The sequence below is a fragment of the Taurulus bubalis genome, assembly GCF_910589615.1.
Source record: "Taurulus bubalis genome assembly, chromosome: 21".
NCBI lineage: Eukaryota > Metazoa > Chordata > Actinopteri > Perciformes > Cottidae > Taurulus > Taurulus bubalis.
Genome location: NC_136609.1, coordinates 11,257,524 through 11,284,258, shown reverse-complemented (window position 1 = coordinate 11,284,258; position 26,735 = coordinate 11,257,524). Strand labels below are relative to the sequence as shown.

The following is a 26,735-nucleotide window of genomic DNA, read 5'->3' as shown; positions in this document are numbered from 1 at the left end:
TATACATTTGTGGAAATATTTACTACAATTGAAACTGAAAATAAACGTATTTTCTCCCCACTGAGGTGCCGATATGATAAAACCATGATGTATTTATTCTTTTGCAGAGAGTATCAGTCACCTCTTGGAAGATGTCCTCTCTGTTGTCTGACTAAATACACAGATGATCAATTCAACTAATTATGCGACTAATGTTGACAGTTCTATCCTCACAGTCCTCGCGCTGCGGCCCGACTGACCTGCAGTCTGTGGAAATATTGGATTTAAACATTGGTTGAACATTTTATTCTTCCGGGTAGAAAGAAAACACAATAAAACACATTTTAAGACGCAACCTGTTGCGAGATAACAGGTGAAAAACTCAACATTTTGACTTTTCACCGGACGCACCGCTCCACGTGACGCACAGGGAGGTCACACGTGAGGGGCGTGAGGCGCGCGAGAGCGACGCATTGACCAGGTCGCGTGGAGATCACTCACGAAGTAGATCCCCGCCAGTCAGCTGAACTACTATCGATATCTCACCGGGGCCATGTTTAAATCCTCATTATAAGCAGCACGCGTCTTTTAGCGGCAGAAGTTACCCGGATGATGGAAGCGAAGAGCCAGAACGAGGTGAGTGACGTCAGCACTTAACCGCTTCGACGTTAGCTAGCAAACCAAAGTTCATGGTAATTAAGTGACATTAGGTTATCGTACTTTATGAGCTGTTTTCGCTCAGTTTAGTGAAAATGAAAGCAGCGAAAAGTGGGAATTGCATCGGAGTTAGCTCAGTTATTAGCTGTGGATTGACACGTTGTGAGGCCTTTTGTGTGTAAAATAGTTTGGGGTCATAGCTATCATTGTTATGTTTAAGCTAGCTAACTGATAAAGTACAAGAAAGCTAGCTAACTGATAAAGTACGAGAAAGCTAGCTAACTGATAAAGTACAAGAAAGCTAGCTAACTGATAAAGTACAAGAAAGCTAGCTAACTGATAAAGTACAAGAAAGCTAGCCAATGGAGAAAAATATACATTTATATTCATCTCAAGTGAAACAGTTGGGAGTAACGTCTCCACCTTCATGAAACTGCTAATTACACCTTCATGAAACTGTTAATTACACCTTCATGAAACTGTTAATTACACCTTCATGAAACTGTTAATTACACCTTCATGAAACTGTTAATTACACATTCAGGAAACTGTTAATTACACCTTCATGAAACTGTTAATTACACATTCATGAAACTGCTAATTACACATTCATGAAACTGCTAATTACACATTCAGGAAACTGTTCAAAGTCAGCTTTAATGTAAATTCTTCCACATGTGCAGAGATACAGAAGATTTGAAAATACGTTTCTCTCCTGTCCAACATAAAGTGAATACAGATAATAATAATAATAATAATAAAGGGCAAATAGGTAAAAAAAAAAGAAAAAAAAAAAAAGAGCATGTTAATTACACCTCCATGAAACTGTTAATTCATATCAGATTCATTTCTGTGAATACTTGGTGGTGCGTGACGTTACAGGCTGCAGGTGCATCCACTAGCCTGACTTAAAAGACTCAAGTATCCACTGTTTATTGTTTTTATTTGTTGGACTTCAATGAGTGGTTAAGAAGTTGGCATTAAGGGTTGTCTGGTAGCAATGGGGGATTTTCTTTTGATCTGGTTGAAAGTATAAACAGAGCATCCTTCTATCCACACCATATCAATTATAAAACTCTTCTTTAGTACATCAAATGGAGTTAAGTACTCCTTAAGTCCTAAGTCCTAGTTCTCAGGCTCCTTTCTGGTGGGAAAGAACTAAAGTCGTTGCTTCTTTTCCTTACATTTGAAGGTCACGTCCAGCTGCCCGTCCCAGAACAGCAGCAGCTCCTCCAGCCCAGAAGTGTTGCCTCCAGAGAACCACGATCACGGCCCGACTCACCACACCCCCCGCCCCGGCACTGGTTTCCACCGGCCCGGCACTGTTATCCCCAATAGGATTTTTGTTGGGGGAATTGACTACAAGGTGAGAGCAGTAAATGCTCACTGGCAGAGAAACTGAAGTGTGTGTCTTATTGCAGAAGGGTAATAAGATAATACACAAGATAATACACATTATTGAGGTGATAATACACATCGAGGTGATGATACACATTATCGAGGTGATAATACACATCGAGGTGATAATACACATTGAGGTGATAATACACATTATTGAGGTGATAATACACATTGAGGTGATAATACACATTATCGAGGTGATAATACACATCGTGCACAGGAGGCTACTGGTACTCAGTAATTCCAGATTTATCCAGATATAACTTTTGGACCATAGTTGAGTCCCAATGTTTACATTTTAGTGACAAAACAAAATATCTACCACTGTGCTGTGTCATTCCCCATCTCTCTCTCTCTCTCTCTCTCTCTCTTATATCCTACCAGCTCTCTACTGGCTTATAAAGGCATAAAATGCCTACAATAAAACATGGTTGACGATCCAATATGAATTGTTATTTTTCCTCGAAATTCATCATTCAAAGTAACACAAGTGGTTCAGGAACCACCTGTTTTGTTGTGGCTTCTAACATAATTTCTCTCTTCTCCTAATTTGACCATCCACTGTACATTTTGTCTGAAGTGTAGCTAAAGAAATAGAACTTGTATAACTATCGTTGTAACAGATTTCAGTCAGGAATGTCGACATGGACTCCAACCAACTTGCATGCAGATGTTTAACAGATGTCCCCTGGCGGTTGTTAGTGCACCCGATTATTACCGGCTGCTGCATGATCAGAAATTATTCATCCTGGAAATAAACCAAACCAGTTCCCACTGTATCTTCCTTTGCAGTGATGTAGCAGTAAACGTGTGTGTGTGTGTGTGTGTTTTATTAAAGGTTAGTGAGAGCGACCTGCAACACGTCTTCTCTCAGCATGGAGCAGTAAAAGATGTGAAGATTGTGATTGATCGCTCAGGAATGTCAAAGGGGTGAGTTTGTTGGTGACTTTCCATCCTTTGTTTTTGAGCATTAATCATGGATACATAATGTCAGCTGATTAATACAGTTTTGATTCTGTTTCTTTGAACAGATATGCCTTTGTGACATTTGAGACCCAAGATGATGCAATGAAAATCCTTCATGATGTAAGATTAAAGTATCTTACAACTAAACCTAAAGCACATATATAATGTAGTTTATCTGCCGAAATCTATTGTCTAAAGCATTGTCTTTTCCCTGCACTGCTATATGAAAGGTTAAGGGAGTCTGTTATAAAGACAAGAAGCTCTGCATTGGTCAGGCTGTCCGCAGGCAGCAGGCTTTAGTGCAAAGTAAGTCAACTCTTTTAATTCCCTTGTTATCACACAGTGGCACGGCCAAGCTTCAGTGTATTACCTTCCACTCAGCAGATCAGTTGCAGATACAATTTCACTCGCTATTTATGATTAAAAGTGATTTTGACACAATAAAAAAAGATTAAAAAAGATACCCAATTACTTAGATAAAACATACAAGTAATGGAAACTGGCTTCTCTCCAATTACTGGGCCACAAGGTGACTCAATAGTAAGCGATGGTTTTGAAATGCCTCTAGGTTTACTGGCGGTGTCCTTCTGTTACAGCTAAGAGCACCCTCGTGACCTTCCCTGACTCCGCCATGCCTCGGCCGATGTCCTGTGAGACCACATCCGCTGGCCTTCCCTACATCTACCACAACGGAGTGGCCTACTTCCAATGCCCCAACATGAGCCCGGCTCCCCACCACTGGCCTGTGAGTCACACCCACCTTCCACTGGACTTCAAGAGCACTTTTAAAACCAAGTCATTCAGAATAAAGTCAAAGTAAATGTGCTTCACTAGCTTAGCTTAGCTTACATTCACTACATGTTAAGGACAGTTGGTGAAACATGAAGGTTTAATACACTACAGATGAATGTATGATTTTTTTGGTGTTTATTTCCCAGCAGCCTGCCCCTCCAGTGATGCTCCCTCAGCCCCATCAGCCTGTCTACCAGCAACCAGCCTATCACCACCACCAGGTCCACGCAGCCCTTTAGTGATCCACTGGTTCCTCACCATGTCACCGTTTAAACGAGAACAGCCGGGATTTCAACTTTATTTAACTGTCTTTCTTTCCTCCTCGTCCTCTCCCAGTGTGCCCCAAACCAGTATCAGTGGAACGTCGTCCAGGTAGGCGAAATGAAGGCGTTCCTCTTTTTCTTTTAGTTCAGGAAAATTTGTCCAATTGTTCACCTGTTGTGAATGTTTTGTTGTCCAGTCGCCGATGCCCCCCAGTCCGGTCGTGTACGCCCCGCAGCCAGAATATGTGTATCAGCCGGCTGATGGAGGCCCTGTCCAGCCTCCTCTGCCCGTCATGGAGGACGTCCCGCCAGAGGTACACTTCCACCGGCACATCGCTTCCCTGTGAATTTGCTCTTTTTGGAAACTAGAAGGCGTGTTGAATGTACGTTTGTTTGGTGGAGCGAACAAATATTAACAGGGTTCTTACGCTCATGGAAAACCTGGAAAAGTCCTTGAAAAAAATAAAATCCAAAAAGTCTTGTAAAAGTCATGTAAATGTGTTATATTCATGTGTTCATGACGTTTATTTACGCTGAGTTTGAAATAATGAATATGCTTTTAAAAGAAAGACTCAGAATATAAGCAGGCATACATACAGGCCTCTATATAAATGTTTATTCTTTGAATCAGACTATTGTCTCATTCATTTGTGTCATTTAAGGTTCACTGTATGCTTTGTATTCTCATTGTTAGTTTAAATACTACATTTACTCACTTTTTACTGTTTACACCCAGATTTCACTAAATGTTTGTCATGGACATTTGGTTTAAAGTCATGGAAAAATAATTAAATCCATTGGTTACAATTTGCGTGAACCCTGTATTAAGTTCACAAGTGTTCAGTAAACTTGTTCTGCTCACTTTGGTGTGTTCTCATTGTTTTAGCAGTTGCTGCAGGTTTACCCGTTTTATCCTCCGAGGACTGATGGGATGACACCCTTTGTTCTGCAACACGACCCGAGAAAGGTAAAACAACTGAAATAGTTTTCAGTGTGTTTGCGTGTCCTCCATTGCTACAAACCTTCACCGAGTCTGTGTGTCACCGTCTCAACAGAATCTGATGTTTCCACACGCGCAGGCCCACCTGAAGCCAAAGTACCGCCGGTTCATGCACCACAAGGACTTCCACTACCTGCCGGAAGCCGCAGAGCCACCAGACATGCTTCACTCTCACCACCCTCTCATGTAGGCTTGACTGCTCGTCAAGGGACGCATCCCTCTTAGTCTGGTCGCTCTTCCTGCTCTGATATATTATATATGGATACGATCAACTATCGAACCTGTGCCTTACAACATAATGCAGTATGTTTCATGACATGAGATTTTGTCTGTTGCTCTTGATCCCACCAACTGCATCAACCTTGTAGACTTTAATACAGTGTAGTGGCTCACATTTATACTGTATATAACAGTATTTATAGTCATTTCTCTCATATTAACACAAAATTAGCAATGATACATGAGTTTTTCAGTAAATCATTTACTGTAGTATTTTCAATAAGAACACAAAAACTAACCAATATGTCTTTAAATCTGATTGTTCAGATTTGCAGGTTTCTTATTATTGGAGCTCAACAAATGTCTTCAGCTCTTCAGATGTAGTGATCTGCGTAGTCAGGAGCGGCCACCACATTTAACGTATTCTTTTTATAAACTCAATTTAATTTGAAGCCTAAAACATTTACAAAATCGAACATGAAACAATTACACTTTAAAACCTGATTATTTCTTTTTATGAAACTAATTAAAAATCTGTGAAGAGTACGTTTAAGCTCAGATTGACCGTCCTAAACATTTTACTTGAACATAACTTTTCTTGTTTTTGTAATGTTTGACCTTTTTCATGGCGTGGTGACGTTGCAGTAGCAGGACTGTGAGCTACACAGACACCATGATGTCTGCCTCTCTTTGCCTCCCGTACAGAGAAGCACATCCTGCGTGGATCAGTGATCACAGTTATTTAGATGAAGAAAGCAACATGTTGATTATATATCAGTATAGTTGTTAGTTGAGTAGTATTGATTGCTCTAAAAAAGCTGCTGCGTCTTATCTCGATGTCGGGACCTTTCAGGATCCTCTGATCCACACAAACTTTATTTTCAACCATTTTTCAGGATGATGATGTGAGGAACTTTGTCTGAAGTATTATAGCCGGACTAAGGCTTTTTTCAGTTTGAAAGCAGCTCTAATTGATTTATTAATAATAATTGAGAACCAGGAGAAGGCAGCTTTATTATTGAAACAGTATTGAAGAAACAACAACATGACAAGTTAGTATTTTCTATATAAAGATTGTTAGTTGCATGTTTTTTGACGGCATAACGGATCTATGAATGTGTAACGGTAACTTAGCAATTTTATATATCAGGAATCATAATTTTATATTTGGAAATATAATATAGATTAGAATCCATCATTTAAGTTACATCATCACATTTCCTTGAGCTTGCGCAATAGTTTTTTCATGAAGAAACTAGTAATATAATTATCTATTCAGCAACTTCTTGGACACATAATTGGTCAATTCTCTCAAAGCTTGTGTGTTCCTTGTCGTTTTTCAGTGTAAATTAGTTCGTCGGTTACTTTTCTCGTGTTATAAAAGTTCTTATAGTTTAGCTGTTTCCAAATATTTAACACATCTGCCCTGTAATTAAATATCAATTATATTACATTTGAAATATTTCTTTTTATATATATATATATATATATAATTATATATATATATATTCCCCAAGATGTTTTATTGCAAATCTACTCATTCTTTTAAATTCCCCTGTCATTTGTTTATTTTGACGTATTTGTGCTTCAGGTGAAATGTAGTCGTTGATTTTTCAGTGTGCTTTTCATGATATTGTTTATTGTTTTATTGTATTACCAAGTCCATATATTTTGTCTTGGGATCAACCTCAGGTTTGTTTTTGAAAGCAGATAAAAGTGAAATGTATAAGCAAAGAATAACCCAATCTCAAATATTTTTGTGATTTGTTTACATATTCTTCAGGAGCAATGTGCTTATTTAACTCTGTAATACTAAATATCGCATGACAACCAATCACTTGTTTTGCTTTAACGACATCTGTGTGTGTGTGTGTGTGTGTGTGTGTGTGTGTGTGTGTGTGTGTGTGTGTGTGTGTGTGTGTGTGTGTGTGTGTGTTTCCAGTTCTTGAATAGAAATAAATGTTTCTTTGTGTAGTGGCTAAGTTTTTCATTAATATGCAAAAAATTGTGATTGGTTGATTTAGTTAGTGAATGGAAACCAGTGGTTACCTGGAGGAAATGAAAACAATCTTAAACTACATGTATTGAACAACGGTTGTAAGTGATTTGAAGTAAATGGGCTAAAATGTTCCAAACCGGTGATCTGAAATGTACAATATCTAATTTGGTAATTAGACTTTTTTTTAAAGGAATACTCGAGAGAAGAAGAAAAAAAGATCAAAATCAAACCAGCAGAGGTGTGATGAATGTTATGGGTCATGCGACAGAAATGCTGAATACTACATTTCCCACAATGCAACCGCTCCGGAGCAAACGCCTCAAGTGAAATACTGACCGCAGGATTATTACGTCACCATGTTCTGCCAAGGTTTACCATCTTGTGATGCAAACTGAATTCATGTGGAAGACAAACTAAACATGACTTTATGTATTTATGCAGGATGAAGCACAACAACTGTATTGCAATACACCAGTCAACACCAAGCCTGAGCACATTTATCAATAGATGATGCACATGTGCTTTATAAACGTCTTTTAATACTGCAATTCATGATTAATTCAGGTAGTTACTAGTCGTTAGTTAAGTATGTTCTGTGACCTCAGCTAGCATACTGGCAAACTATCAATAATGTGTACGTATGAACTATGAAACATACTCACCACTCGTGCCACTGACGGGCATCGCCCCATCACCATCATATTAATGCTCTTTATAACTTTTGTTCAGCTTTAAGGCACTGCTGGCCTTTCAATATCACTTATTTATGCGTTGTAAAACATAGATAGTCCTCACTTTATATGAGGTCAGTGAACATATTTAATACTTAAATAACAACTATTAACTACCTGAATTAATAATGAATTGCAGTATTAAAACACGTTTATAAAGCACATGTGCATCATCTATAAGTCCTTAATAATTGGTTTGCAATATGTATATTACTTCATTGGTTTGCAATATATATTACTTAATTTACAAATGGGGAATCCATCATTTATAAAGTATGAAAACCCAATCATGACACGCATAATAGTCAAGCTTATTAATCAAAAATGAAACATTTATAACTGTTTACGAATTGCATACTAATGAGTTAATAATAAGTGTTGGAACGATGCTTTATGAATGATGAATGAAGTGTTTACTCATGCTTTACTACTGCTAAATAGTGTGTAGTTATTATATTTATCTTTCCAATCCATATTCAAAAATATGTTAATATGTTTTTAATATCCTTAATTCTAAATTAATAAATTGTGTTGATGCTACAAACTACACAAAAAGCATAGTAAGTTGACTATCGTAGTGTGCTGTATTAATAGCTTAGTATTGAATGCTCGCATTTATAATTAATATTGTTTTTACATTTCATAATGCATGTTCCTACTGACGGCAAAAAGCTGAAACTCCGTGACCGCTTAAATGTGTGCTTACGTCACACAAAAAGTAAGACATTTGAATGAATCCAATTTGCATACACACAACAATTATGACAATTGTATGAAGTTGTAGTTATTACTACAAGTTATAGGTCATATAAGTAGTGAACATGACTACTTGAACTGGTATAGTTCCAAAGGCAGTTGAATACATTCTGAACAGGCTAGCTTAGTACAGTAGTGGGCTGGTTGTATTAAAACTGATTCAAAGTCGTAGCACTGTTAAAAGAAACAGAACACAATTACATACAGCAACAGATTATCAGGTTATCCTCAAATATTTGCACAAGATGGCACTATGACTACACTACCAGCTAACTTTGTGTAAATGTCAGAACACTAGCTAAGTTATAGCTCGATAGTCAGTATACATATCAGAACACCAGCTAACTTACAGGCATGGTCTGTGTTAATATCAGAACACCAGCTAGCATATAGCTATGGTCTGTGTTAATATCAGAACACCAGCTATCTTATAGCTATGGTCTGTGTTAATATCAGAACACCAGCTAGCATATAGCTATGGTCTGTGTTAATATCAGAACACCAGCTATCTTATAGCTATGGTCTGTGTTAATATCAGAACACCAGCTAGCATATAGCTATGGTCTGTGTTAATATCAGAACACCAGCTATCTTATAGCTATGGTCTGTGTTAATATCAGAACACCAGCTAGCATATAGCTATGGTCTGTGTTAATATCAGAACACCAGCTAGCATATAGCTATGGTCTGTGTTAATATCAGAACACCAGCTATCTTACAGCCATGGCCTGTTTGAATATCAAAACACCAGCTAACTTATAGCCATGGTTTGTTTTAATATCAGAAAACCAGCTAACTTACAGTCTTGGTTTGTATTAAACGTGACTTCGAGATGGATTTTTGTTTAAATAGCAGAACTGCGGCTAACAAGCCTGCTTTTACATGGCCTCAGTTTGTATGACTATCAAAACAGCTGCTGACTTAGAGCCTTGGTTTGTATAAATATCAGAACAACAGCTAACTATATTCTCAGTTTGTATAAGTATCAGAACACTGGCTAACATACAGCTCTATAGTTTATATGATATCAGAACACCAGCTAACTTACAGCCATGGCCTGTGTTTATATCAGAACACCAGCTAACTTATAGCCATGGTTTGTTTTAACATCAGAAAACCAGCTAATTTACAGTCTTGGTTTGTATTAAACGTCAGAAGACTGGCTAATTTAGAGATGGATTTTAGTATAAATATCAGAACTACGGTTCACTATATTCTCAGTTTGTATAAGTATCAGAACACTGGCTAACATACAGCTCTATAGTTTGTATGATATCAGAACACCGGCTAACTTACAGCCCTATGGTTTTTGTTATTAATGTCAGACCACTGCTTACTTATAGTCTCAGTTTTTATGAATATCAGAATATCGGCTTACTCGTCGCTACTATTTGTATGAATATCATAACCAGCAAACCTATAGTCTCAGTTTAAGTACTGGGGAACTTTTGTATATCTTTCTGGGTTCTGTATACTATGGCTGTCCTCTTTCAGGCCCTTTTTTCCCTCAGAAGTCTCAACTTTAAACTCTTGGAGCTCCTTACATATACGTAATTATCTATCAATTATAATAAAATAAAAAACAAATCTAGTCAATAAGCATGTTCATGGTTTGTTGATAGTTTATACTAATAGTTATTCATTAAGAATACTTTAGGTCTACAACAATGATCATCAGTTTCTCCGCAGATCTGTACCTCTTGTTCCCCGTGTTAAAGTAGTCGTATGAACCCCAAATGAGTTATATTAATTGTGTTATTTTATATCATTCTTTATCACTTTTATAACATATTTTGATCATAAGTAGGAATATCCAGCATGATCTAAGCAAGATTTCCCAAAAATGTCTTTTGGAGCGGTTGCCGACTTGTACAAACTGTATGGTTCAGGCCGTTACCAACATCCCACGTACTAATACGACACCTTTTGGGAAAGATTAGGACCTAAAGAATCACAATAAAACAAAGCTTAGGGGTGTTGCGACAGATTTTCAATCAAAACACTTCTTTTTTTTGGGAAAACATTGCTGTATGACGTGTTTAGAAATGTGGGCGGTACACGAAAGGCACAGAAAGCAGTTACGTGAGACAGAGAGAAGAAGAAAAAAAAACGTGTTGTGACTTTACAGGTACTAATAGGGGGTTTATAATTATTATTATTATTGCTTTGTTAGACTCCCACAAGCCTTCCGGTCACGTGGATGTGTTTGTTAGTGAAATCTGACTTTGTAAGGGGTACTTATCACAAGTTTAGTGAAACGTTACGGTCGCTGCAGCAAGTTCACGGAGTTCTTACACTTAACACGTTACTTTAATTTACAGTAACTTTTTTTAAGTTCATAAATGTTGTGGTTGTGGAGATAATTAAGTTTAAGTTTTATAAAAAGAGACTTTTTTTTCGAAACAGGCTTAAAAGGTTAAGAATAAAACAGTTTTGAAAGGAAGTTCATTGATTAAATGGGTTCAGTCATGGTTTTTATAAAAACTTAATTGATAGCATAAAAGTCTGATTACATTAAAGTGCTCAAACTGTAATAATATCTATGAAATATGAAGTTTATTGGATATACACACTTATACACTTTCACACACTTTGTCAGGAAACGGTCCCTACTGTGCAACGACACACACCGCAATACCCCATATGACCACTAGGTCACACACAAAGTGAAAATCAATTCCGTGGGGACCATTTTTTTTTCTTCAAAATAAAAGTACCAGGCATATCAGCAGGCTGTTTCCTATTGATTGCAATACTCGTGCCCGTGAGGACCGGTTTGCAAGAGTTTTGCTGTATGTCTAAGTAATGTACTGCTGGTGAGGAATGTACTTTTGGACAAGTAGTGTACTGGTGGTGAGTAATCTACTGTTGGACAAGTAATGGACTGATGAACGAGTTAAATGCTGTGTCTTGCTAGTAGCTGTCTTCGCTCTGAGTTTACATGAAATGCAAAAGAGGAAAACAAGTACTCTCCCAGAGGACTTAGTATATATAGAAAATACAATGACATCATAAACATCTTCAAACCCAGAGAGGGAGGAGTTATACCTTTTTAAAGGATTAACTCCACCCTCTTCTGGTTGAGTCACATGACTCAAATCAGATAACTCTCCTTGAGAACAGAATGTGGATTGGTTGCTTAGTTACAGAAAATGTAATGTATACTCGTGTGATCTGAGTCATGTACAATAGTATTGTATTAATAATACTCTCAATAATAATAAAAGGTCTGGCTTGATACTTAAACATGACACAGAATAAAGCAGGTGTTCTGCTCTTGCTTCTAGAAGTTAGCTTAGCAGATAGCTAACAGATGATCCATGAAATAAAGACACAGGAATCCAGAGTAGAGTTTAGGGTTTTTAGTGAGAATTTTTCCATATTTTGTATGAAAATGACCTTACAAACTGCCCATATACATGAATGTTAAGGTATGATTTAGCATGAAGCCATCAGGCCAGAAAAGACATGACTCACTTGACTAGATAGCGTTTAAGCTAATTTTAACAGTGATGTCAATGGAGAAATGCTAATCGCGATTAGCATATATTGCTCCAACACAGAGGTTATACTAAAACGACAAACACACAGAGATTATATCGTATAATATATTTACATGATTTAGCATAAAGGCCAGAAAAGACATGACTCAGTTGACTAGTTAGCGTCTAAGCTAATTTTAACAGTGATGTCAATGGAGAAATGCTAATCGCGATTAGCATATATTGCTCCAACACAGAGGTTATACTAAAACGACAAACACATAGAGATTATATTGCAGAATATATTTACATGTTACATACAGAAATACTTAGAGACCTAATTAGACCTCCAAAGGCTACCAAACAGTACAAGTGAACAGTAGCTGTAGTATATCCTTACTACTACGGCAAGAGAGGAGGTCAAATCTATGAATGAAGATGCAATTACTTTCGTCTCTAATGCAATACATGCAAATGTGGGCAGAACAGCAGGGGATCACGGTTTGTGGATAAACATATATATTTTTCTCCTGGCTCAACAGGTTTATTAACTGCTGTTAAAAATCTTGATATGTGTTTGAGCTGTTACGACCACCTCGGGTCTCCAGGACCTCAAACGCAACATAATGGTTCGACAGAACAACGCTTAAGATATCAACAAGAGAATCCGAGTGAATCCGAGTTACCTTCCTTCTCTAAACAGATGATGATGAGTGACACAAAGAGCTGGTGAAACACTCAGAAATGCACAAGGGTTTGAATTATGGGACAATGAAGTTGCTAAGGCACTTAAAAAGGGCAGGTATACCGACTACATCCATCAATGACGAGACACAAGACTGTTCCAATTGCACACACACACACACACACACACACACACACACACACACACACACACACACACGGCTGCTTTAGTGTAAACGGTGAGCTGCACTGTGTCCAGGATGAAACTCTGTGGAATGCGCTCGGGCTCCTGAACGGACTCTCTGCTGTGAAACCTAGTCAGCCGGCATGTTAACCATGCTAATGCTAAGTTGGGCCATGTGGATCTGGTGGTGGTCTCTGCTTCTGCTATGTCTCCTCTCAGTCTGGTAAACACTGCAGGACAAGTGACTTCTCTGCTGATGATACTAAAGCTAAACCTCGCAGACACATGAATATGAACTGTAGTTGCTCCTTTTGATGAAAGTGAGTCACGAGAAACGTAAGCGTAAAGTGTGCTGATATTGTGAAGGAGGGGCCGATTGCAGATACCTTTGGTGATGCCACTCCCTGAGCTGGCATAGCGGCGTGGAGCGATTGACCCGAACCCACTGCCATTAATGTTAGACTTCTTCTTCTTCTTCATCGTCCTCTGTTATCTCCTCTTCACTTCCCTGGGTGTAACTCCTTGTCTTTAGTCTGAGGTTTGTCTCCTCTACGCGATACTTCAGCTGTCTTTGGTTTTGTCTTTCTTGCTTTATTTTAGGATAGAGCTTTGGATCAATCTAGCAATACTGCAGTATGATGTATAAAATATATAAAACGTAACAACATCAATTAAGCTTCTTTACGATTACCAATAGAACTTGATAGAAATTTCGGGATTCATTTGCTGTTTCTAACTATGGTTTGTTTGGTTTTGTCTAGAATGACATTCGATTATGATATTGACAACGTAACTGTCCTCATCAGCCTCAAATATATTGCTGTAATGTCAAATATGTAACAACGTTTATACCATTGATTTTGTACTAATTGTTAGATTAAGTTTGTTTTATTTTTTTCTTCTGACTTGTGAAATTCTGCAAGAGAAACTAAACACTGCTGTGGTGAGTGAGCGCGCTAAAATAAGCCCAAGTGTCCAGTAATGCAGTCTGAGCTCTTCATCAAATCCCCTGTGATGTTGTGTGTCCTTCTACCTGCTGGTTAGCACTGAGACCTTCGTGGTTGTTTTCTTGGCCCGTGTTTCATCACAAATATAAAATGAGGCCTTCATGCATGTGTTGTTGTGTAGAGCAGGGGTTCTTAACCTTTTTGACCTCGGGGCCCAACTTTTCAAGTACAAAGTGCCCCTTCAAATATTAACACTGTATTGATTTATGAACTAATTGATCTCACTGTTGGTTTGATTTGTATTCAATAACTAAATATTCCTACAGTTCAACAAGCAAAAACTTTGTCAAATAAATGACATGATGCAATGTGATCATCACAAAGACATTTATTGATCATGTCAGAGCTACCAACTCTCACGGTTTCGCCGTGTGACACACGCTTCTGCATGTTTTCACACGCACTCACGCCACACAACCAATTTCTCACGGCATTTTTTTTTCTTCTGATTTTGGGCTGAGGCGCGTTCGTTCCTTTTCAAACTCCCCGACGATAGATGGCGCTAAGGATAATGGATAATAATGCACCTGGGCCGGCAGAGTTAGTTTAGGTTCTGTTACTTAACTTATTGTTTTGTTATGCACCTTCAAATGACCAAACCACCAGAATGCAGGGTACAACATGGGTACAACGCCAAATTAATTCCAATTTCCTGATATTTGAGCCACCAACGTGTGTGGCTGCGTGCGCAGCAAAATTATGGTCACCCCCGACAAAATCTCACTCCAAGGTTTTTTGAAAAGTTGGCAGCTCTGATATTATTCCAAAAGCCTCACAAACTAAGTACGATTGAAGTTAAGTTTGAGCTGCATGCTAGCATGCCGAGATTAATTAGCTTAATTCCTTATTAATTAATGCAGATATAATGTGAAGCACGTGAGACATCGTAGTTTAGCGTGTTTGCATGCTAACATTTAGCACGAGCCACAAAATAAAGCCGAGGCCACTGGGAAAATGATTAGTTTTGAATAGTGTAGATCTCTAGTTTAGCGTGTTAGCACGCTAACATTTAGCACGAGCAACAAAGTAAAGTTGACGCCGCTGGGAAAATCATTAGTTTTGAGTAGTGTAGAGCTCTAGTTTAGCGTGTTAGCATGCTAACATTTCGTACGAACAACAAAGTAAAGCCGAGGGGAAAATCATTAGTTTTGTGTAGTGTAGAGCTCTAGTTTAGCGTGTTAGCATGCTAACATTTAGCGCGGGTCACAAAATAATGCCGAGGCCGCTGGGAAAATCATTAGTTTTGAGTAGTGTAGATCTCTAGTTTAGCGTGTTAGCACGCTAACATTTAGCACGAGCAACAAAGTAAAGCCGCGGCTGCTTGGAAAATTATTAATTTTGAGTATTGTAGAGCTCTAGTTTAGCGTGTTTGCATGCTAACATTTAGCACGAGCAACAAAGTAAAGCCGAGGCCGCTGGGAAAATTATTAGTTTTGAATAGTTTAAATCTCTAACACAAGTTCAGGTAGATGACAGATTTCATTTTCAACAGATCATTAATTGAACATCAATTATCATATATTTAATTAAAGTGCACCAAAGCCACCTGGTTGTGCCAGATGAGGAAAATATTTGATTCATATAATGGTTTTCTGAGTTTTTCATCTGGAAGATTTTGGCAATAATTTGCAGCTCATTAAGTTTTTCATGTATTTAAAATCCTCAAACATGGTGGTAAGGAAGGGGGGGCTCACTCCGTCTCTGGATATCACATAAGGAATGAATGAAAAGGACACAAATCACGCTTGTTGTTTTGCTGGAACTGCGAGCGGTGACCCCTGGGTCACTAGCACACTGTGGTGTTTTGATGAACATGTGAAAACCGGACAACAATAACTCGTCATCGCACCGCGGTGCGTCGCTATACATAACCAGATTTGTGTTATAAAACCTATTTGGATGACAATACTTTATGCTGTGCCATCACACAGCTACTTTATATAAAAGGACCACGGCACGCAGAGCGTCCATTGAGCGCCAGTCTGGCCCCCACAAATGTAACAATGGGAAAGGTAAGCGCGTTATGTGTTGTTCCTGAAAATACAGATTGAAAACATGTTCACATTCAGATGTGTTTACCCGTGGGGAGCTGGTCGCTAACCAGAGCTTTGACAAACGTTTGCAGATCATATTCTACGAGGACAGAAATTTCCAGGGTCGGCACCACGAGTCCGTGAGCGACTGTGCCGACCTGCACACCTACTTCAACCGCTGCAACTCCATCCGGGTGGAGAGCGGCTGCTTCATGGTGTACGAGAGACCCCAGTACCTGGGCCACCAGTACTTCCTCCGCCGGGGGGAGTACTCCGACAACCAGCGCATGATCGGCATCAACGACTGCATCCGCTCCTGCCGCGTGATTCCCATGGTAAGCCAAAGAGTATCAATTAGGATGATTATTGATTTATTATGTTGTAATAATGAGAATATTCAGACTGAATAAAGTTACATTTCAGGGTAGAACCTATCATTTTTAATGCTTAGCCGGAGGAAGAATATGCTAAAACAATGTAAGGAAATATATATGCATACACAATCAGATGCTCACATACTGATTGTACAAATATGTATAGTTCAGACACAAAATCTTCCTTTAATGAAACTGGAAAGTAGCTACATAATAGTATGCGTTCTTTGAAGATTGTAAAAATCTTAAAAATTATGCAATAAACTTGAAAAGTGTTGCTTAAGTGAGACAGAACTGTCTCCTAGCACGAGTTTGAAGCACTTTTTTGATACATAAATCATTTTCTTAAAGCAAACGCATTCTTCTGAGCTGTGGTAGAACTTAGATAGCTTAGATTTAGCATAACTGGAGTTGGTTAAATGCCACTCGGCTGAAAAGAAACGCTAAATTGGATTGTTAAGCTGCTTAAATCATTCTTTGTGTGGCTATGTGTTGTTATGCTCACAATCTACTGTCTAGCCAAACTAAACCGGCCTGACTCATGAATGCTGATGTTCCCGCAGCACCGTGGTTCCTACAAAATCAGATTGTATGAGCGCGCGGACATGGGCGGCCAGATGCAGGAGGTGAGCGACGATTGCCCCAACGTCCAGGACCGCCTGCACATGTCTGACATTAACTCGTGCAATGTGGTCGACGGCCACTGGCTGATGTACGACCAGCCCAACTACCGTGGGAGACCCTTCTACGTGAGAGCCGGCGAGTACCGCAGATACAGCGACTGGGGCGGCGCCAGTCCACGGATCGGCTCGCTCCGGCGAATCACCGACTTCAACTAGAAGTCTTTCAAATGACCTTCATCCTCTCTCTGTTCTCAATAAACATGCTGGGCTTCAACCGTTTGCGTGTGTGTCTGTATCTAAAATACTTGAAGATGCTTCCATCATTTATTTGTCGTTTTCCTGTGATATTTAACCCACTAAGGAAATAATATCTATCTCCAAAATGTAGGAGAGTATGTCCCTTCAAAACACAAGCAATGAGATCTAACATGTCGCCAAAGCAAACCCACTGAACCCCTCAACTCCCAAGAGCCCAAAGAAAACCAAAGTTGACAGAACTGAATTAATTGGATAGATTTATTGACAGTGCTTCAGCTTTTCCTTACACAGTGATGCGTCGGATGGATCCCACCCGAGAACTGCTGCTTCCCCACTCATTAAACCTCCTGTATTCACCGGGGCGCACCAGGTACTGGCGCCCCCTGTAGCTGGGATGCTCGTAGAAGATCCAGTTACCGTCCATGGCGTTGCAGGAGTGGATGTCGCTGAAGTTGAAGCGCTCGTTCAGGGACGGGCAGTCGTCCGTCAGCTCCATGGTGCGGCCTCCGAACTCCGGGCGCTCGTAGATCTTCATCCTGTGAGAGCTTTGGTTCTGCGGAGAGGAGAAGGCGAGGGTTATCAAAGGTTTCTCGCCGGTTTTAAGGGGAAACTGCTGAGTGAGGCCTACCATTGGGATCATGCGGCAGGATCGCACACAGTCATTGAATCCCATCCAGCGCTGGTAGTCTGAATGGTCGCCCTTCTTCAGGAAGTACTGGTAGCCCATGTAGCTCGGCCTCTCGTACACCATCCACTCGCCGCTTTCCACCCTGATGGAGTTGCAGCGGCTGAAGTGGGAGTGCAGGTCCGAGCATTCGCTGGTGCACTCATACGAGCGACCCGAGAAGTTCTTGTCCTCGTAGAAGATGATCTGGGAACACCAATTGAGGGATTTTTTTTAATAAAACGCTTCAAGGTTCACCGGTTTCGTCCCAATAGTCCACGCAGGTACGCAGAGACACAAAAGGCACACAGCAGAACGAGCAGCCTTACCTTTCCCATTGTGTCGGCTAACCTTCGTCACACTGCAACGACAGCCGTGGGCTCCGCGCTGCCTTTATAACCCACTGGTGACCTGTGTCTTTGTGAGTCGGAACAATGGCCGTGCTCGTCAGCTGTTTTTGTTTTGTTTTAGGAAGCAAATCAGCTGCTTTGAGCAGAGGCTTCCCTTTCAATCTGCTCTGGTATAGAAAACACTCATAGACTCGACAAATACATCAAAAGAACATCTACAAACAGACATTGGACTGTTTTTTTTTTAATGAAATTATGAAAAACCCGTGGGAAAGTTTTTTTTTTCATCTCCAATTTGACATCTATATTTGCCTTTGTACATTAAAGCACATTATATTTGACATAAAATCCAACCCGTCCCTATAAATGCAGATGATGAAGCTGCACAGACTGTAGTGATTCTGACCATTTTAAAGATCAACATCTGCATTTGTGCGACATTTAGGATTTAAGGTCGTCGACGCCGGAGTGAATATCCCAGCATCCTGCGAAGTGAATACAACCACTGCCTTGCTTCTGTACACGGCAGCAGCTTATATATGATTTACAATTCAGAGACTGTTATTCTTTTCCTGTCAGCATAACTACGTGTTGTTACGAGGTCGCTCGTTCTTTCAGGTTTGCTTTTGTTTGCCAGCAATCCCCCATATTGTTTCATCCTCTATAGACTGAGCTCTAGAATGCCGCTTCAACACAGTCGGCTCGCGGATGATTCTTACAGTAGAGCTGCTCAACTGAGAGTTATTAAACGTATTTATATTGCAAGGTATTTCATTTATGTCCAAGTGCAAATTATGTACAGCCACTGGCTTTAAAAGGCTTTAAAATATCAGTGTAACATGTTTTATCTACATGCACATGCATGTCTTTACACTTTCAGTTAAATTGTGATTATTTATTTGTATTTAATTATCATTAATTACTGCAATACGACTATATTAGTGGTTTAACATTCTTTATAACTCATTATCTTTCTGTTTGAGTCCTTATTGAATATCCTCTCTTGTTTCAGAGAAAAAGGAAGACAAACTGAATATGTGACATATTCTGTGTGGCACATGATGACTGAGCTTTATTACGGTAAATGTACATTATTAATGCTGCTATCAAATAGAGCGGACGCAGTAAACATGGAAGTATTGTTGTGTAAAGGTCATTTACACATGATATTATTATTTCTCATGGTAAAAGCAGCAGTCGTATTATTGTTTGCATGTAAATAAATGCAGCATTTTAATAACTTTAACAAACATTTTTTTTTTACAAGTTGCTGTATACTATATATTATCACATTTACATAGACTGAATACATAACCAAAATAAATATGAAGCCGGGATTGTAAAGTTACTTTAAATGTAAAGTCTGCTTCTTTCCTTTATGTTCATATTTTAAACATTATGCTGTACATTTGCTTGTATTTGCATTTTAGCCAACTGTCAGCGGAGGAAAACTAATTTTTAGCATTTCATATTAGTCCAGTCAGACTTTACTGTTTGTTAATCTTTCTATGAATTTAAAGACCGCTGACTGGGCCAAAGAAACGTGTTCAGAAAAAACATTCACCCAAAATATGCGTCAAATCATTTTATTGTGCCTATCACACAGTTATAGAGGTAAATTCATCGTGGCTGGATTGCACAGTACAACTGGAACTACATGCAAACAATGCACACATCACAGTTTCAGGATAAAAACAAGGCTCCGTCTTTTTGCCTCTCACTTCGACATCTTGTCAATGTTAATAAAACAAAGCGTCTGCAAAAACCTATTCGCGAAATGTAAGCGATAGACAGTTAAGATTCTGTGATGCGTCTGATGGAGTTGAACCTCACGTCGTCGTTGCTCGTCTCTCTCAGGTTCCTGTACTTCCCGGGCTTCAGGTAAAACATCCGGCCCTCATAGTTGGGCTCCTCAAACATCAACCAGTAGCCCTCCATCACGTTGCAGGACTGCATGTCGGGCATGTGGTAGTGGTCCTGGATGGAGTCGCAGTCGTCCGTCACTTCTTGCATCTGCCCTTCGAAGTTCGCTCTCTCGTAGATCCTCATCTTGAAGGGTCCCTTGTGCTGTGAAGGTACAACGGGTCAGATTAAACATGCATGCATCCGACATGGTGCCGTCTCACGTTCCTTTCTATGTCTGCCTTTGTCTCTCCTGGTTTAGTGATGCTCATATTTACCACAGGGACAATGACACAGGACTGAATGCAGTCGTTGAAGCCGATGGTGCTCTGGTACTCGGGGTACTCTCCCCGGGTCAGGAGGTACTGCTGGCCCGTGTAGTTGGGCTGGTCGTAGACCACGAACGCCCCGCTCTCCACCCTGCAGGAGCTGCATCGGCCCAGGTGAGAGGCGAGTTCAGAGCAGTCGCTGATGCACTCATACGAGCGGCCCTGGAAGTTTCTCCCCTCGAAGAAGACGATCTAGAGACAAACCAACACTAATCACATGGCAGACTTCATGTGCTGCAGTATTTTGGGTACATAAACAGTATAAAACTCTGAGCCTGAGGCAGCGCCGGTGACTTGGCTGCTGCAGTGGTCGGCGCCCCGCATTACCTTTCCGCTCATGGTCACGCTTTTTGATTTCTGTTGTTGTTCCCACTGGCCTTTTATGCCATCATGTGACATCAAAAGAATCTGCCCCTCGATTGGACAAAATGCTCTGAGTCAGCTCATCTGCATGGACGTCCCCAACTGTATTATACAATCGAAGCTGCGGACTGATTAAACAGTAGTGGTGCGGATTTCACGGTGACAAAGCAAACTCTAGTTATTGCATTACCTTTGTATTTCTGTGCCGTCATTTTCTTTATTGGACACGGTTATGTTGAGAGAACAGCAGACGCAAGATTAAATCAAATGCTTTGATTTAAAGCTGAAATATTTCTCTTTTGAAAGCAGAAATAACACAATTCTCCTTTTGCAAATATTGAATTCATAAGAAACAAAACACACCATGGCTTTAGATTCAGGATTTTTGCAGCTTCAGCCGTACTTGGTCTGGTATGAACAGTTTATTGGGGCCAAAGTTATGTTTCGTCATTATGTTTTGATGGATATTGCTGTTTAACTGACTTTATCATATTGCATTATGTCTCAAATAACATTTAAATTGTTTTGACACCAAGATGAAACAAGCCGTAAACAAGCGTCCCTCACTAGGAGACATGTGTTTTTCATTATCCTGTAATTACCACCAGGTTTGTTTGCGTCATCTCTCCGTGCAAAACAAATGCTCATCGGTGCCGAAAAGAAGATTCCCATATTTTTTGGTGTCCTGCTTATGTTTCCTTCGGTGTCACCACGAGGACAACATGTGCAAAATGTAATTGGCAGATCACGATAATATTGTCTGAACACATTCATGCTCCCCAGAGGTTGAAGCGCTCCATTAGCGTCCCTCTACTGCAGAGTGCATTAATGTTAGGAGGATAACACTTTTCCTTTAGGATAGACTTTGCACGGCAAATGGAAAATCTCCAGCATGCAATTATAATTTTTACTCAAAGTCGTCCAAATGTGGAAAGAAGAATTACGTACAACACATCCATTACTAGTGTAATGTTTTTATGATATATTACCAGGTGTTTTTCCATCGTAAAACTATGTGCACACAATGACCATAAGTGCTTTTGTCACAGTGCTGTGATGTAGAGTAATGATGCTTACAAAGTAATGCCTTCATGTTATGTATGGGATAAGGGGAGGTTGTAATATTTCATTTTCTTCAATTAAATCAAGATAAAACAGAAGTAATTGTTTTGGGTCCCAAGGACGAACGATTGAAAGTCAGTGCTCAGCTTCACCAATATTAAAAACCTCAAACCAAGCCAGAAATCTAGGTGTAGTTATGGATTCAGACCTCAACCTGAACAGCCATATCAAGACAATTACATCATCAGCCTCCTATCACCTGAAGAATGTATCAAGGGTTAGAGGATTATGTCTCAACAGGATCTGGAGAAACTTGTCCATGACTTTATCTTCAGTGTGTTCACAGGTCATTTATCTTCAGTAGACTGGACTACTGTAACGGTGTGTTCACAGGTCATTTATCTTCAGTAGACTTGACTACTGTAACGGTGTGTTCACAGGTCATTTATCTTCAGGAGACTTGACTACTGTAACGGTGTGTTCACAGGTCATTTATCTTCAGGAGACTGGACTACTGTAACGGTGTGTTCACAGGTCATTTATCTTCAGTAGACTTGACTACTGTAACGGTGTGTTCACAGGTCATTTATCTTCAGGAGACTGGACTACTGTAACGGTGTGTTCACAGGTCATTTATCTTCAGGAGACTTGACTACTGTAACGGTGTGTTCACAGGTCATTTATCTTCAGGAGACTGGACTACTGTAACGGTGTGTTCACAGGTCATTTATCTTCAGTAGACTGGACTACTGTAACGGTGTGTTCACAGGTCATTTATCTTCAGTAGACTTGACTACTGTAACGGTGTGTTCACAGGTCATTTATCTTCAGGAGACTTGACTACTGTAACGGTGTGTTCACAGGTCATTTATCTTCAGGAGACTGGACTACTGTAACGGTGTGTTCACAGGTCATTTATCTTCAGACCAGGAAGTGGATCACATCACTCCAGTTCTGAGGTCTTTGCTCTGTCTTCCTGTCAAACTAATAATTTACTTTGAAATCCTGCTGCTGGTTTATAAAGCACTGAATGGTCTAGGGCCTAAGTATGTTTGTGATCAGCTGGTCTACCTTATGAACCATCAACCCTCAGGTGGTCTGGGAGACTGAGACCCTCAGCTCCTTTAAGTCCAGACTGAAGACTTTTCTGTTTGCTGTTGCCTTTAATTGAACCAGATTCAAGGATATTAATCAATTTCTGCATCTCACTACTGCATTTCATTTATTAAACTGCACTGCAACTTTTATTCTGTTTTTTGCTTTTTGACAGTTTTTTTATGTTTTAAAATGAATGCTCTTAATTGTTTTTAAATCTTGTTTTCTTCTGCATTATGTTTTGATGCTTTTAAAGGTTTCATGTGAAGCACTTTGAATCGCCTTGTTGTTGAAATGTGCTAAACAAATAAACCTGCAAAAGTAAAAGTGAATCGGCAAAATATTCAGAATGGAGGTGTGATGAGTTGAAGGTTGGGGAACTTGAGGCCTGATATATATATATATATATATATATATATATATATATATATATATATATATATATACGTATTATCATTATCGTATACGTATATATATATATATATATATATATATATATATATATATATACGTATATATATACGTATATATATATATATATATATATATATATATATATATATATATATGGGGGGACTTTCCCCATCAAGAAAACTACAAAACCGCAGACAGATACTTCAAAATATGATCTTTATTTTCAAGGACAATCAGCAGTTGTCCGTGATGCGCCTGATGGAGCTGATCCTCGTCATGCTGCTGGCTCCCGTCTCCCTGAGGTTCCTGTACTCTCCCGGCCTCACGTACATCATCCGTCCTTTGTAGCCGGGCTGCTCGAACATCAGCCAGTGGCCGTCCATCACGTTGCTCGACTGGCAGTCGGACATCAGGTAGCGATCCTGGAGGGACTCGCAGTCGTCCATCAGCTCGTGCATCTGGCCGCCGTAGTTCTCCTTCTCGTAGATCTTCATCCTGAACTGCCCCCTGTGCTGTTGGAGGAGGACAAGACAGTGCATTGGTTTCTTTTTCTGGGGTGCATCACAGGCACCTGCATGTCTTTGGACCACCAAGACGTCTTACCATGGGGAGGACGCGACAGGAGCGCACGGTATCCATCATCGCCATTCCCATCATGCCCATCATGCTCCCGGTGCGCTGGAAATCGGAGTACTCGCCTCTCTTCAAGAACACCTGGTTCCCCATGAAGTTGGGGTGGTCGTAAGCCACGAAGCAGCCGTTCTCCACCCTGCAGGAGTTGCAGCGGTTCAGGTGCATGTGGATGTCGGAGCAGTCGCTGCTGCAGTCATAGGAGCGACCCTGGAAGTTCCTCTCCTCGTAGAAAATAATCTGCAGCAAAGAACACACAGGAAGGAATATAGAGCCTGTTGCACACAGTTTGCATCATACATGCATACACATCTGTGAACTATTAATCAATATATTTCTATTTCAGATTTCCCAACATGACACAAACGCATGATGAATATTACCCTGCCCATGGTGACACTTTCAGTTTTTTGCATATGCTGCCAACCCGGCGCCACTTTTATATAGACTATGAGCTGCAGACCTCTTGCACACCTTTGTGTGAAACATCATGACTCATCACGAGGTGCACGTGGGCCTGCATTCATTTTTTCACAGCGCACCTCAATAGTTATTATTGTATGTTGAATGTCTGGGAGGTCAAGTCGGGTCATAACAGAAGCAAACTGTTTTATTTCATTTGTTTGTGTGGCATCTGTTAAATACTTTCAGTGTAACCATAAAGTTCAGATCTGATATTCACACCACGTAGATTTTTACAGGAGAGATATTAATTAAATAGTAGAGAATTCTGGAAGCACGCATGAATCCCAATATTCACAATAACTATTGCAGATTCTGACCTACAGTGAAGTCTGCCACCCTTTAGTGCTGCCCTGTGCCACAATATAGAGTGATGACTCAAAGGTTTCAGCACAAGCCATGTGGAAATACTACGGCCGTGCCATGTATAAAAAGGGAAAGGGTCGATGTTGATGCAGTACGTCTGGGATTAGCTCACAAGCATCATGGCCATGGGCAAGGTGAGTGAAGCTTTCAAAGCATCAGAGACACAAAAACTTCAAAAAAATGTAAGATGTTGATCAAGATCCTTCTTTGCAGATCATATTCTACGAGGACCGGAACTTCCAGGGCCGCTCCTATGAGACCAGCAATGACTGCTCCGAGCTCACCTCCTACCTGAGCAGGTGTAACTCCTGCAGGGTGGAGAGCGGCCTCTTCATGGTCTACGAGAAGCCCAACTTCATGGGCCAGCAGATGCTGGTGAGGAGGGGCGAGTATCCCGACAACCAGCGCCTGATGGGGATGACCATGAGCGACTGCATCAGGTCCAGCCGCATGATCCCCATGGTAGGTCCACCAGCCACGGATCACAAGAGAGATTCCTCCACATTATCAATAATCGGATTCTGTAAATTCACCGAAATGCCACCTCGACTTGTTGGATTCCAACTAGCAGCTTTTATGTTAGTCAACTGCACAAATTTAAGTCGAGCAAACGCAAAAAGCTTGCAGGAGTTGCTCATAGTCGTGGAATATTCCACTTACTAGCATTCGAACGTCTCTCACAGCCTTCTTCAACGAATGGAAACTTTGATGTTACGAGATAACAGGTGAAGGAAGGCTCTGAGATACGAAAAGCAAGTAAGTGTACCTTTGAGTGGAGAATACCTTTTAGGGGATTCTCCCCAAAATGTGTGCAAATATTGCTCCTCTAAATGGTATTTGCAAACACACTCTGCGATTAAAAGTGTGCCAGTTTCCTTATACACAAGTATTAAACCACTAACGATCTCAATGTCCACACATAACTCCCTTGATGTTTCCTCACCTGCAGCACAGAGGACCCTTCAGAATGAGGATCTACGAAAAGGAGAACTTCGGGGGCCAGATGCACGAGCTGATGGACGACTGTGACAACATGGTGGATCGTTTCCGAATGTCCGAATGCCAGTCCTGCAACGTGATGGACGGCCACTGGCTGATGTTCGAGCAGCCCAACTACAGAGGCAAGATGCTGTACCTGAGGCCCGGAGAGTACAGGAACCTCCGGGAGAGCGGGATGAGCAACATGACGAGGTTCAGCTCCATCAGGCGCATCACAGACTCCTGTTAACTCTGAATGTACCGAGTGGGAAAATAAAGCAACCTGAAATCTAATGTTTCTGATTCCTGAGTGTCTTTCTGGTGCAAAACAAACATTTTTCATTCAGTATTTGCAATAAGCAATCAGGAAGGTTGTGAAAAGCACTTAAGGTTTTCAAAAATAACACTGATTGCAGCTGAACTGAAGCTTCTGGCCTGGATACGTTTATTTAGTCCAAACACTTATTAGTGGCTGAAGCTGTGTTTTGAATGGCTGACGTTTATGTCAGGCATTTTGAACCCTCAGGAAATCAACCTTTCCAAAGTTCTTCATGCTCTTTATTGTAATGCCTGGAGCCTTTAACGTAGAGGAAAAGTGTTAAAGATGTGATACAGTCAACAATATATAGATGTAAAAGTGAAACACAATAAAAACAATTAAACGATCCACAACAAACAGACATGCTGCTCAATTTCTTCTCACGCTGTAGGA

At 40.2% G+C, this 26,735-nt stretch overlaps 5 protein-coding genes and 1 pseudogene across 6 annotated transcripts; 3 read left to right on the top strand and 3 right to left on the bottom strand.

Moving 5' to 3' along the window:
- Nucleotides 1-591: 591 nt before the first annotated feature.
- LOC306753055 (protein boule-like) lies at nt 592-5,248 on the top strand (the record flags this gene model as incomplete). Its single annotated transcript, XM_079236886.1, has 11 exons — nt 592-615; nt 1,829-2,002; nt 2,876-2,967; nt 3,069-3,123; nt 3,234-3,309; nt 3,600-3,748; nt 3,945-4,016; nt 4,132-4,167; nt 4,256-4,372; nt 4,945-5,025; nt 5,114-5,248. The coding sequence occupies 11 exons, from the start codon at nt 592-594 to the stop codon at nt 5,246-5,248; spliced, it is 1,011 nt and encodes a 336-aa protein (XP_079093012.1).
- Nucleotides 5,249-16,123: 10,875 nt separating this feature from the next.
- LOC306752814 (gamma-crystallin M2-like) lies at nt 16,124-17,366 on the top strand (the record flags this gene model as incomplete). Its single annotated transcript, XM_079236620.1, has 3 exons — nt 16,124-16,132; nt 16,246-16,488; nt 17,091-17,366. 3 exons carry the CDS (start codon nt 16,124-16,126, stop codon nt 17,364-17,366), a joined length of 528 nt encoding a protein of 175 aa, XP_079092746.1.
- A 325-nt stretch (nt 17,367-17,691) lies between these two features.
- On the bottom strand, nt 17,692-20,151 carry LOC306753054 (gamma-crystallin S-1-like; annotated as a pseudogene). Its single transcript has 4 exons — nt 20,144-20,151; nt 18,402-18,584; nt 18,037-18,279; nt 17,692-17,961 (listed from the first exon to the last, which is right to left on the bottom strand). The product of its transcript is annotated as a gamma-crystallin S-1-like (transcript).
- Nucleotides 20,152-20,216: 65 nt separating this feature from the next.
- LOC306752815 (gamma-crystallin M3-like) lies at nt 20,217-20,992 on the bottom strand (the record flags this gene model as incomplete). Its single annotated transcript, XM_079236621.1, has 3 exons — nt 20,217-20,489; nt 20,603-20,845; nt 20,981-20,992. The coding sequence occupies 3 exons, from the start codon at nt 20,990-20,992 to the stop codon at nt 20,217-20,219; spliced, it is 528 nt and encodes a 175-aa protein (XP_079092747.1).
- A 2,828-nt stretch (nt 20,993-23,820) lies between these two features.
- LOC306753053 (gamma-crystallin M3-like) lies at nt 23,821-24,633 on the bottom strand (the record flags this gene model as incomplete). Its single annotated transcript, XM_079236885.1, has 3 exons — nt 23,821-24,099; nt 24,191-24,457; nt 24,601-24,633. The coding sequence occupies 3 exons, from the start codon at nt 24,631-24,633 to the stop codon at nt 23,821-23,823; spliced, it is 579 nt and encodes a 192-aa protein (XP_079093011.1).
- A 531-nt stretch (nt 24,634-25,164) lies between these two features.
- On the top strand, nt 25,165-26,273 carry LOC306752813 (gamma-crystallin M3-like; the record flags this gene model as incomplete). The annotated part of the gene is made up of 3 exons (XM_079236619.1): nt 25,165-25,179; nt 25,259-25,507; nt 25,995-26,273. 3 exons carry the CDS (start codon nt 25,165-25,167, stop codon nt 26,271-26,273), a joined length of 543 nt encoding a protein of 180 aa, XP_079092745.1.
- Nucleotides 26,274-26,735: the final 462 nt, after the last annotated feature.